This window comes from Archocentrus centrarchus, chromosome 17 (genome assembly GCF_007364275.1).
Source record: "Archocentrus centrarchus isolate MPI-CPG fArcCen1 chromosome 17, fArcCen1, whole genome shotgun sequence".
In the NCBI taxonomy this organism is placed as follows: Eukaryota; Metazoa; Chordata; class Actinopteri; order Cichliformes; family Cichlidae; genus Archocentrus; species Archocentrus centrarchus.
The window spans coordinates 11,501,954-11,514,094 of record NC_044362.1 but is presented as its reverse complement, the minus strand read 5'-3'; the positions used below and the strand labels follow the sequence as shown (position 1 = coordinate 11,514,094).

At 39.8% G+C, this 12,141-nt stretch overlaps 1 protein-coding gene across 2 annotated transcripts; it reads left to right on the top strand.

Moving 5' to 3' along the window:
* The first annotated feature begins 4 nt into the window (after nucleotides 1–4).
* Nucleotides 5–12,008, top strand: LOC115795780 (nucleolin-like). 2 transcript variants are annotated; one of them, XM_030751856.1, is made up of 16 exons: nucleotides 5–120; nucleotides 559–616; nucleotides 705–815; nucleotides 2,421–2,537; nucleotides 4,521–4,592; nucleotides 4,703–4,826; nucleotides 6,644–6,801; nucleotides 7,133–7,204; nucleotides 7,289–7,412; nucleotides 7,521–7,678; nucleotides 8,205–8,331; nucleotides 9,147–9,307; nucleotides 9,427–9,516; nucleotides 9,661–9,784; nucleotides 9,877–10,085; nucleotides 11,711–12,008. In XM_030751856.1, the coding sequence occupies exons 1-16, from the start codon at nucleotides 106–108 to the stop codon at nucleotides 11,764–11,766; spliced, it is 1,776 nt and encodes a 591-aa protein (XP_030607716.1). In that variant the 5' UTR covers nucleotides 5–105; the 3' UTR covers nucleotides 11,767–12,008. The 2 variants fall into 2 exon arrangements, with proteins under 2 accessions (XP_030607716.1, XP_030607717.1); XM_030751857.1 differs by lacking the exon at nucleotides 2,421–2,537.
* The last annotated feature ends 133 nt before the right edge of the window (nucleotides 12,009–12,141 follow it).

Here is a 12,141-nt window from a genome sequence, read left to right as displayed (position 1 = left end):
CCGTAGTACATCGTTCGCATGCGCAGTGCTCACCTCAGTAGCATGTGGATGTTTTCATTGGAGAACGCGTGTGTGGGGTGACTTTGTGCTGTTCATACATACAACATGGCAAAAACAGACGTAAGAATTGTACTACACTTATACTGCTTACACGAACAGGCTTTAAGGTGATATAATATTGTTTTAAGATAACCGTTGTTTGTTAGGGTCGGTGCGAGCGCACAAGATAGCTGCTGGAGCTACCGGTGAATGAAATTACACCAAAGATCAGTCTAGTTGTAGTATGGTACTCGGACATAAAACCGTTATTGCATTTGAAAGTACAGCTATTGATGAAGCCCAGTAATTGTTTATTTTTTATGCAGGAATAACAGACCATCCTCGTTCAAGCCTCCTAAATTAAACATATATGTCTTTAATGACGCCATTAAAAATAACATGAACGTCTGCCGTTTGGAGTGTTTGTAGACAGCACGAGGGGGATTTGCAGACTTCAAGTTGGGTTTTTGAAAAAAGTTGACTGACAGGTCGGTATATGGTTGAAAATGTTTGTTTCAGGCTACCAGACGAAGAAAAAGAGAGAGCAAAGTTGTAGAAGAGGACATCGCCCACACTGGTAAGTCAATCCCCGTAAACAGCTGGGAATTCACAGTTGGTATGTCTGTTTAAGCTGAGTAATATCAATAAGTATGAATCAATCATAGTTGTTTCAGAGGAGCAGACTGAGATTGCCTCTTCAAGGTCAGAGGAAGACAGTACCACCAAGAGCACAGACGTGGACATGACACAGGTGGAGGAGCACCAAGATAAGCAAGGTATTGCATACACACTCAGCAGACACTTCATTTGGTACAGCTTGCTTGTTCTAGGTCAGACTCTGTTTTGCTGGAAACATTCGTTAAAGATTTTGCTTTGTGTTGACATGATAGCATGGCATAGTTGCTGCAGATTTGTCAGCTGCGCAACCATGATGTGAATCTCCTGTTCCACCACATCCTAAAGGTGCTGCATTAGATTGAGATGTTGTGACTGTGGAGGCCATTTGAATACAGTGAACTCAGTGTCATGTTCAAGGAGCCAGTTTGAGATGATGTGAGCTCTGTGAGATGGTGCATTATCGTGCTGGAAGCAGCAATCAGTAGATGGGTACACTGTAGTCATATAGGGACACGGTCAGAAACAATACTCGGGTAGGCTGTGGTGTTTAAACAATGTTCAGCTGGTACTAAGAAAATATCCCCCATGCCGTTACACCACCAGCAGTCTGAAACTGTTGATACAGTGCAGGGCAGGATGGATCCATGTTTTCATCCTGACCCTACCATCCGAACTTTGCAGCAGAAATTGAGACTCCTCTGACCAAGCAATAATTTTCCAATCTTCTGTTGTCCAGTTTTGATGAGCCTTTGGGAACTGCAGCCTCGGTTTCTTGTTCTTAGCTGAAAAGTTAAGCTGGTGTGATCTTCTGCTGCTGTAGCCCATGTAATTCAAAGGTTGTGTTTTCAGAGATGCTTGTCAGCATATGATTGTAACAAGTGATTAGTTGAGTAACTGTTGCCTTCCTATCAGCTTTTAGCAGTCCAGTCATTCTCCTCTGACATCAACAAGGCATTTTCACCCAGAGAACTGCCGCTCATGGGATAACTTCTCTTTTTCAAACCATTTTCTGTAAAACCTAGAGATGGTTGTGTGGGAAAATCCTAGTAGATCAGGAGTTTCTGAAATACCCAGACCAGCCCATCTGGCACCAACAACCATGCTGCATTCAAAGTCACTTAAATCACCTTTCTTCCCCATTCTGATGCTGAGTTTGAACTTTGAGTTTGAACAGCAGCTCGACTGGACCACGTCTACATTCCTAAAAGCATTGAGTTGCTGCCATGTGATTGGCTGATTAGATTAGCTTAGATTTGCATTAAAAGCTATTTAAACAGGTGTACCTAACGAAGTGGCAAGTGAGTTTACATCTCACAGCATGTTTGCCTTTGAGCTGTGTGAGTAATTCAAATACCTCAGATGAACACTGTGTTAAGGGAAACACAAGTTAAGGGAAACACTCCCGTTGTAACTGTATGCTGGCAGAAGAAAAATGAGGAAGGACACAGTGATGATTCACAAAAGATAGTTAATGCAAGTCATCTGATTACTGCCATGACTGCTGTAAGGATGTTTACTGGATGTTACTCCTGCATGATGTAAATTCTTAATATTCTTTTCCTCCTTTGAAATGTGCATATGTAATAATAATTTAAAAAGCAATAAGGTCCATCATTTGGAGGTCAATATACTATTTTTAAAGCGGAAACATGCACCCTTTTGACTGAGGACACAAAAGATCTAGTTTGCCCTCTCAGAAAAATTGCATTGACAGCAGTCAGTTTTACAGTGTCTTTAAATGATGGCACGTCTGGTTTTACTAGACGAACAGTCGCTGATCGTCTCTCCAGCTGATGCAGCCAGTTCCACTGAGGGAGCTCTGAGCCAGACCACAGAGACAAAGATGAAAAAGAAGATTAAAAAATGTGGAGTTAAACAAGGTACTGCAAATACAACACCAGCACATGAAGGCCTCACTTCAATTTGGCTCTAAATATTTTTCATTTCCACCTTAAGGTTTCATTTACCCCAGACTTTGTCAAATTCTTTCAGAGAGTTATTGTAAACTATAAAGTTGTGGTGTCAGGTGTATAAGACCAAAAACTCCAGAGACCATAAAAGCCTCAGCTGGCAGTAGTTGTGGTGTTTTATTGGCTGTGGTTCAGGAGGTAGACTGGTAGAGTCTACCAGTCGGAGGGTCGGTTGTTTGCTTCCCGGCTCCTTCGGTTTGCATGTTGAAGTATCCCTGGGCAAGATACTAAACCCCAGGTTGCCCCCGATGCATCCATGCAAGTGTGCGCGCGAATGTTAAACAAAGATTGGGTGAATGAGGCTTAATAAAAGGTACTATATAAGTAGGTACCGCAAGTCCAGGTTAATGCCGCTGGAAAACAATGGCCATGCAGTGAGTGGGTGAAATTGGGCAAACTTCAGGTAGCGTTATCATAACAAAACCCCAGGCCCAATAAAATTTTTTTTTAAATAAATGAAAATTTAATTCTCCTTCCAATTGTATAAAATCATATGAGTTGGTGTATCCTTTGATTCTCAAATAAGAATGTGAAAAGTCAATGTTCACTCATTTCCTCCTGATTGCACCGCTCCAGAGTACAGACACCCTTCAAAAATCCCTCTGCGCTCTGTCGCCATTGACCTTAGGCAATGTTTACAAATTTCATATTCATCCCCAGAAGCCCAGCTCTCGATACATATGTACTATACATAGGATAAAATTTTAGGAAGACGTCAGAAATTTCAAAGATTTTAATGTCAAAACACGATATAAATGATTTAAAAAAAAAAAAAAAACATAAATCTGGTACCAACATAAAGTGCAAAAAACAGATTTTTAAAAAAGTTTCGTATCAATAACATTGAATCAGCGGTGACAGAGCGTGATCGTTTTTAAAATATGAGTCCCTGCCTAAACGTATGCTTCAACAGGAGCCGTAACCTACCTTACCGCGCGGTCATGTCCCGCTGTTTCACATGCAGTGCCGGCTGATAGAAACAAATCAAATTTGGGGACTCTACTGACATTTTTTAGATGCTATGATTGTTATTCTCACACCGATAAATCCAAAAACTGCGGTGTAAAAGTAGCCAGAAACCCACAGGTGGAACCGATGGTGCTGAGCACGCCTCAGTCAACCTGACCTGTAGTTGCATTTCTCGGGAGGTGCACGTCGGGTTATGGGATGGTTACAGCATAGGATGCAGGAAGGTTTGTAGTTATGACATAGTGTAGTTTTTCCCGCTGAAGCATAAATCAAGCCTGAATGATGAAGATGGTAATAACAATGATGGGAAATTTCCCTTACAGGCCAATTTTCATAGGCTTCTTCCAAAAAAATGACTGATCTGAAAGATGCAGCGAGGGCAGAAAAATGTCCTGAAAGCATATTTAGATATTAATATCTTAAAGGTTTGGTTTCCTAACTGCTTAAAAAAAATAGGCTAACTCTCCTTACATGTTTAATTGAGTAAATGGTGGTTTCCAGCTTCAGCTGTGCACACATTTTGTGTAGGGAGCTTTCAAAAATGTCATTTTGTCCAAAGCATCAGGGAGCAATTGGGCAGGAAGGCATTTTTTTCTAGGCCATAACTTTATAAATATTCCTTCTCATTAAGTATGACTGACAGGAATACAGAAAAAAACCATGGCTATCTTTTTTACATGGCTATCTTTTTTTATATCTTGTTTACAATTTTACCAAGGTGCATGCAGGGGGTTACTTTGATATGAGATAGCTCAAAGACCATTTGAGATACTGGGCTGAAATTTTGTGTGTGTATATTTGGTGCCCTCTTAATTTTAGTAAATCAATTTTCCACATTATATTTTGATTTTTAGTTTTTGATTGCCAGTACCTAATATAAGTACCAGTCCATTTACCATCTGTGATACTTTCTGTCCTCTGCAGTAAATGGGAAGCAAAAGGCAGGCCCTGCAGTTAAAAATCCCCCATCAAAGAAAACAAAGGTCAACAATGATGGTGAGAATTCATCTTACTGCTAAATGTGTAATTCTTTTTTTTTGGTATAGTGCCTAATATTCCCAGAGAGGCGTTACACTCACACATTTCACTGCTTAATTCTGCTGCAGGTTTTTGTCTTTTCGTTGGCAACCTGAACAGCGCTAAAACATATAAAGAAGTCAATGAGTCACTAGAAAAATACTTCATGTCACAATGTCTTCTGTTTCAAGATATCCGATTAGACCGATCCAGGTAAGTTCTTTTTGTTTTTCATGTTCAGTTCTCCAAGAGGTGTGATCAAAAATTTCTCTGCCCATGAAAGCAAAAAACTGATCTGAATTTGATCGTCTCCTTATGCACTTCTGGACCACTTCCAGTGTAGCTGCAACTGATCACTGCAGAGTGCTTGGGAAAGTATTTGCAATCTCAATAAAGACCTCAAACTTGTGCAAACACCAATATGTGTGTTAAAATGACCCAACACTTACTGTATGTTGAGGATTATTACTCATGAGGAGAACTGAGTTTTTGGCTAAATCACAGAGACCAAACAACGATTTTCAGCATACCTACTGTGTTAAATCTAAGCTGTAGGTACATGGATGATGAGCGGAAAGGCAGGTGACATACCTGTGAAGTTATGGCGATGTCTAGACGAGAGGGCAGTGGACTTTAATTGTTTATACTGTTTAACACAATTCTGGAGAGTGAGAGGATGCTTGAGGACTGGAGAAGAAGTGTACTGGTACCAGTGCGGGGTAGGAGTGACAGATGGGTTCTAGTTGGGGGTGTGATTACATCGGGGCTCAGCTCTGAGCTCCTTTTTGTTTGCAATGGTGAGGGACAGGCTGATAGATGAGGTCAGATAGGTGTCTCTATGGACTATGATGTTTGCAGATAAGGTGATCTGTAGTGAGAGTAGGGAGCAGGTGGAAGAGAGGAGGTATGCACTGGAGAGAAGAGGAAGGAAAGTCAGTAGAAGCAAAACAGAATACATGTGTAAACTAGAAGGAGGCGGGTGGAAAGGTGAAGCTGCAAGGAGCAGAGATAGTGAAGATAGATTAGTTTAAATATGTGGAGTCAACCATCCAAAGCAATGGGCAGTGCACAAGAGAAGTGAAGAGACTGCAGGCAGGGTGGAGTGGTTGGAGACGAGTGTGAGGAGTGATTTAAGACAGTAGGATGGCAACAAGAGTGAAAGGGACAGATGGTAGTGAGGCACTCCCAAAAAGACAGGATGCCGAGCTGGAAATGACAGAGTTGAAGAAGCTAAGATTTTCATTGGAAGTGATTGGAATGGACAAAATTAGAAATGACTATATCAGAGGGACAGCTCAGGTTGAACAGTTCGGAGACAAAGTTAGAGAGGCAAGGCTGACATGGTTTGGACATCTGCAGAAGAGGGATAGTGGATATAATTAGACAAAGGATGTTGAATATGGTGTTGCCAGGCAGGAGGGAAAGAGGAAGACCATAGAGAAGATTCACGGATGCAGTGAAGGAGGACATGCAGAGGGTTGGTGTGACAGAGGAGGATGCTGGGGATAGGGTGAGATGATGCAGATGATTTACTGTGGCGACCCCTAAAGGGAGAAGCCGGAAGAAGAAGGTGCATAAACACAAACCCTACACCGTAACCAACTCTGTGACCTGACATGCACCTCCCTAGAAATGTGACTACACGTAACAACAGCACAATCAGCACAGGTATAAATACTGGCAGTGACATCGGCCACTTTTGTGTGCACTGTTGTAGGCTCTACATAGATTCAACACAGAAGAATAAATTAAATTGTTAGAGTGCATTAAGAGCAGTTTTTATGGTCACACCAACACACTCTTCACTCACCATCCATATTACTTGTCATATTTTTTTTAACTTCATCTTCTTCCACAAGGTCAAATTCAAGTTAACAGACTGCAGATTTAACACATGACTTCATAAATTAAAAAAAAAAGAAGAAAAAAGCACAGTGGCAAAAGGTCTTTTTAATCACACCTCTTAAAATATATAGTGTGTTTTGTAAATGCTACTGCTAGATAAAATAAGTTTTTTTTTTCTGTTGTAGGAAACGTGCAGTTGTACATTTGGCCTCAGAAATGGACTTGACTAAAGCGTTGGCATTAAATGGCGAGATGCTCCTTGATAAGCCAATGAAAATCACTGAAGCAAAGATCAAAAGTGAGGATAAACTGAATGTGAAAGCACCCTCACCGGACAAAAAAGGTAAAAAAGTAGAGACACAAAGATTAGTTGGTTTATTGTTTACTTATTCATCTCATATTTCCTTATATTTTGAGTGTTTAGTTCTTAGTTGAAATTTCTGTTGGTATTAGTTTATTAGTTTCTTTCCTGTCTTCCTCTTTGCCTTCTGTCTTTCCCCATGTCAAGTTTATTATTGTCTGTTTCCCTGTTTAGTTACAGTTCTCACTTCCTGTTTCATTTTGATAGTCGCTCGTCTCTTGTGTTTTACATTTACTTCCTTTGGCATATTTTTGATTATTTTTATCTGTATTTATTTCCTCATAACAACTATCACATTTTGTATCCCCTGCAGTAAACGGTAAAAGGAAGGCAGAGCCTGTCACTGAGAATTCCCCATCAAAGAAAACAAAGGTCATCAATGATGGTATGAACCCATTACTACTTGTCTTATAGGTTAACTTGGAAAAGGTGATGCCTTTACACATCTCACTGCTTTATTCTGCTTCAGGATTTTGTCTTTTCATTGGTAACCTGAACACCTCTAAAAAATCAGAAGAAGTCAAAGAGTCATTAGAAAAATACTTGATGTCACAAAGTCTCCTGTTTCAAGACATCCGATTAGACCGATCCAGGTGAGTACATTTTTTTTTTTTTTATGCTCAGTCTCTTTCTATGTGAGATAATTGGATTTTTTTTCCTCTGCTACATAAAATAATTCAAGTAATTTTCTGCTATTGTAGGAAACATGCATTTGTAAATGTACTCTCAGAAATGGACTTGACTAAAGCTTTGGCGCTAAATGGAGAGATGCTGCTTGATAAACCAATGAAGATCGCCAAAGCAAAGATCAAAAGTGAGGACCAAGTGAAGGTGAAATCTCCTCAACTGAAAAAACAAGGTAAAAAATTACAAAATCATTTGTTCAATCTGTGTTGCTTATGTTCTGTTACCTAATTCAAGAACTCATTATTGAGCTTTAAGAACTCATGTACCCTACATTTATCACATATTATAAAAGATGGATCTAGTTTCCCATGAGTGCCATAAGGCTGTGTTCTTTTTAAAGGTGGCTGGGGTTGGAAAAAGACTTCCAGTCCTTTAGACGGCTTTGGAAAGATGTCCCTCAGCTGAGACATCAATAAACACTTTCCTGCTGAGTTTCAAGGCTCAGTCGCTTGTTTTGGGTCACACTGAGTAAAATGTTAAGTCCATCTTGTAAATTTAGGGTATTCCAAGTGTCAGAACAGAGGGTTATCCAGGATATGCTCATTGGCCACCAACTTAACGTTTAACTTTATCAACTTACCTGTTGGATTTATGATGTGACGATCCTGAAATAGAAAACACTGCAAGGACCAAAAAAGAATAACGTCATCTTGAATATATTAATGGTGGAACTTGAGGACTGTCCTGTATTTTTGCAGCCAAAGATGCCAGATGTTTGTTTGTAAAGAACTTGCCTTACAAAGCAACAAAACAAGACATTCTGAAGATCTTCCACAAGGCCATCACCGTCCGGTTTCCTGGTGGAACTGAAGGCCCGAGCCAAGGGTGAGGGTTTTAACTTCCTGTCATACAGCGGCGTCAGATGAGCAAATCATTCATTACTTGTTTATACTTTAAAGGGGGGTCCTATTATGCTTTTTCACACTAAAAAGGCTGATGGGGTATTGCCATCACCCTGCTGGGCGGGCAAACATTTTTCAACTTTGTGAATGCAATAACTCATTAACGATGTGACCAAGGATGTTCAAATCCATGGCATAGATGTATCTACTAAAAATCTTGCATGAGTTTGTTCTTACCGTGATAGTGCCAATCACAGAAGGTTACAGTACTCTCTGTGGTTTATATTTATTATGATTTTAGCATTTCTTATTCCTGGTTTTTACTTAGCATTTTGCTTTTGAATTCATATGATGAATAAAGTCACCGAGGCTCATGTGCACCCCATTAAGATCTACTGAGACCTGGTAATTATGTGTTTTAGACCTCGTACTAACAGGGGCTTTGTGCCACCTAAAGACTTTACTGCCAGGAGGCTGAGGGGTGGCACCGGTGGCCAGCAGTGTTTTTATTTCAGCCATAAATGTCCTGTTAGAACGGTGGAATTTTATATTAAACCTGTGGAGAGTTTCTAGTAATGAGGTCGATGTGTGTACAAGTAATCTTTGTGAGCCAACAGCTTAGGCTTCAGCCCACTCTGAACTCTCGTCTCAGTAAACTATAATTAAGGATTGTTTTGAACAGTGAATCATACAAAGCTACTCTATTAGAGTCCAAAAATAAAGATAAAAAGCTGGAAATGATAGGTGCCCTTGTTATTTGTAACGCATTCTCAATTAAATGTCTTTATTTTATAACAGAATTGCCTTTGTGGAGTTCAAAAATACATCCATCACCCAGAAGGTGTGGAAGCAGAAACAAGGAGCTAAGTTCCAAAACAGGGTTTTGCTTGTTGACCGCGTAGGAGAAGCAAATGTTTGTAGAGTCACTAAAGCTGATGTTGAACGCAACATCAGAAAAGGTAAATCTTTGTAAATGAAATTAAATGTACTGAAGCTATTGAAATATGCTTTTTATCTAAACATTAGTAACTTAATCTGGACTTTGCATTTTTACGTGTTTTTTTTTTTCTTCTCATAGATAAAAAGGCCTTGCAGTCATCTCAAAATATCAAGGCCAGCAAAAAAGAAGCCACAGCACAATCATGCGAAAAGCCAGAGAAAGCAAACGGTATTTGTGTCCTTTTCATATCACTCATTTCAGTGTTATCAAATTGGCTGCTTAATCACACCAGTCTGGTATTAATGTTCAGCTTTAAAATGTCAGTTTGAGTAAAACCTGTGGTGCTAAAGTATTTAAAAATGTTCTGTTTAGTTCTGTCAAAAACACTCATCGTCATGGGCCTCACTGAGAAGACAAGTGCAGAGACACTTAAAAGTGCCTTTGAAGATGCCGTCAGTGCGAGAGTCATTGCGAAAAAGAGAGAAGTTTCAAACAGGTTGGTAGTACGAAGTCTCTTTACTACATTAACCGCCTAAACGAGAGTTTGTTATTCTCACTTAGATGTGCTTTACATTTTATTTTCTTCAGGTTTGGCTTTGTGAACTTTGGCAGCGAAGAGAGTTGCAAAGCTGCCAAAGAAGCCATGGAGGACTGCGAGATAGATGGCCGCAAAGTGACCATCGCTTATGCACATCCCAAGGGTAAAAGAAGCCGGCAAGCCCAAGATGGCTTGGAGGGGGACCCCGCTGGACAGTCTGTAGGTCAGGGAGCTGGCAAAGGAGGAGGAAAGTTGACAGGTGAAAGAGCCAGTAGAGGAGGAAGAACTTTTTGCACTGGCATTAAAAGCTTCCAAAAAAACCCAAAACAAAACAAAGAACCAGCGATTAGTGTAGCTTAAATAATGTGCGTAATTCAAATCTAATACCAAAAAAGTCAGGTCACTATGGAAAAAGTAAATATAAACAGATTATAATGATTTGTAAATCTCATAAACCCATATTTTATTCATAACAGAACAAAGAAAACGTAAAATTTTGAATTTGATGGCAGCAACACATCTCAAAAATTGGGACCGTTGTGTAGCATCCCTGCTTCTTTTAACAACAGTTCATAAGCATCTGGAAACCGAGGAGAGCACCTGCTGGACTTTTGGAGAGGATTGTTGTCACATTTCGGTCTGATAGGATTCTAGCTGCTCAACAGTCGTGTTTTTTGTTTCATGATGCTCCAAATGTTTTCAGTTGGTGAAAGGTCTGGACTGCAGGCAGGCCAGTTCAGACTCTTGTACTATGAAGCCATGCTGCTGTAATAGCTGCAGTATCTGGTTTAGCATTGTCTTGCTGATTTAGGCAAGGACTTCCCTGAAAAAGACATGTTCAGGATGGGAGCTTAGGCTGCTCTTAAACCTGTATATATCTTTAAGCACTGATGATGCCTTTCCACATGTGCAAGCTGCCAATGCCATAGGTACTAATGCACCTCCATACCATCAGAGATGCCGGCTTTTCAACTGAGTGCTGACAGGCTTTATGGTCCTTCTCCTGTTTAGTCCAGAGGACTCGACATCCATGTTTTCCCAAAAGAATTTCAAATTTATGTTCATCTGACCACAGAACAGATTTCCTCTTCGCTTCAGTCCAAAATGAGCTTTGATTCAGAGTAGATGGTGGTGTTTCTTGATCATGTTCACATATGGCTTCTTTGCATGATGAGCTTTAACCTGCATTTGTGGATGGGACATTGAACTGGTGTTCACACACGGTGATTTCTGGAAGTGTTCCTGAACCCATGCAGTGATTTCCATGGCAGAATCATGCCTGTTTTTAATGCAGTGCTGCCTGAAGGCCCAAAGATCACGGGCATCCAGTATTGATTTTCAGTCTTGCCCTTTGCACACAGAGATTTCTCCAGACTCTCTGAATCCTTTCATATTATATGCTGTAGTGTAGATGATGAGATATACAAAGTCTTTCCAATTTAATGTTGAGGAACGTTATTCTGAAATTGTTCCACAATTTGTAGACACAATTTTTGCAGAGTAGTGAAAACACACACACACACACGTATTTATAAAACTTTTGACTGGTACTGTACATAAACATGCTAATAAAAAAGGTTAATAGGAAGATTTGAGATTTCTTTTTGGCAGCTTCTATTTTGCTCTCTAAACAAACTGTTTGCAGCCTGCGTGTGCTTTGATTGGTCTGTAGCAGTCAAACTACAAGCAGACTACAAATGGAAACCAGAAAGTTTCCAGTACTACAAATCTTCAGAATCATGCAGATAGGTTCAAGACAATAGACTAAGAAAGCTCATCCCTGTCTAGATAAGCATTTAATTTGGAGCTTTCTTCCTTTTTTAAAATTTTTTTGCTGTGGTTTAGATTAAATGGAAACTATGTTTATGTGTATGTTTGTTTCAGGAAAAGGACGTGGAGGTGGGACATCGCAGGATGCTGAAGTGAAGCAGGAAAACTAACTCTCCATATATACAAGACTTTTTTTTTTCTCTTGATGTAATCTGAAACCTGTGGTTGGTGTACAATTGTCAATACTTGTACATTTGACAGCTTTAAATTTAGCTGTCATATTTTGTACTTTAAACCATGCAGTTTCCTAAGTATATTAAAACCTATTTTCAGCCTGCCGTTTCATGTGAAAAGTTTAAGATTTGATGAGATGATGACGTTTTAAAATGTGAATAAAACATTTATTTAGAAACCAACTGTTTTTGTGTGGTTTTTTTTTTTTTTTAAACCTCAGCCAAGTCACAAACTGTTTCTTCTCTGCCGTTGACCTGAAATAACACCACTCTCACAGCTAAACATGCCCTAATCTGCAACCCACGAAGAAA

What these genes read in the sequence shown, in the direction of transcription:
- LOC115795780 (XM_030751856.1), top strand. An exon ending in AACAAAGGTCAACAATGATG is followed by an intron (nt 4,593 to 4,702) that starts GTGAGAATTCAT and finishes ATTCTGCTGCAG; the next exon opens with GTTTTTGTCTTTTCGTTGGC. An exon ending in ATCCGATTAGACCGATCCAG is followed by an intron (nt 4,827 to 6,643) that starts GTAAGTTCTTTT and finishes TTTCTGTTGTAG; the next exon opens with GAAACGTGCAGTTGTACATT.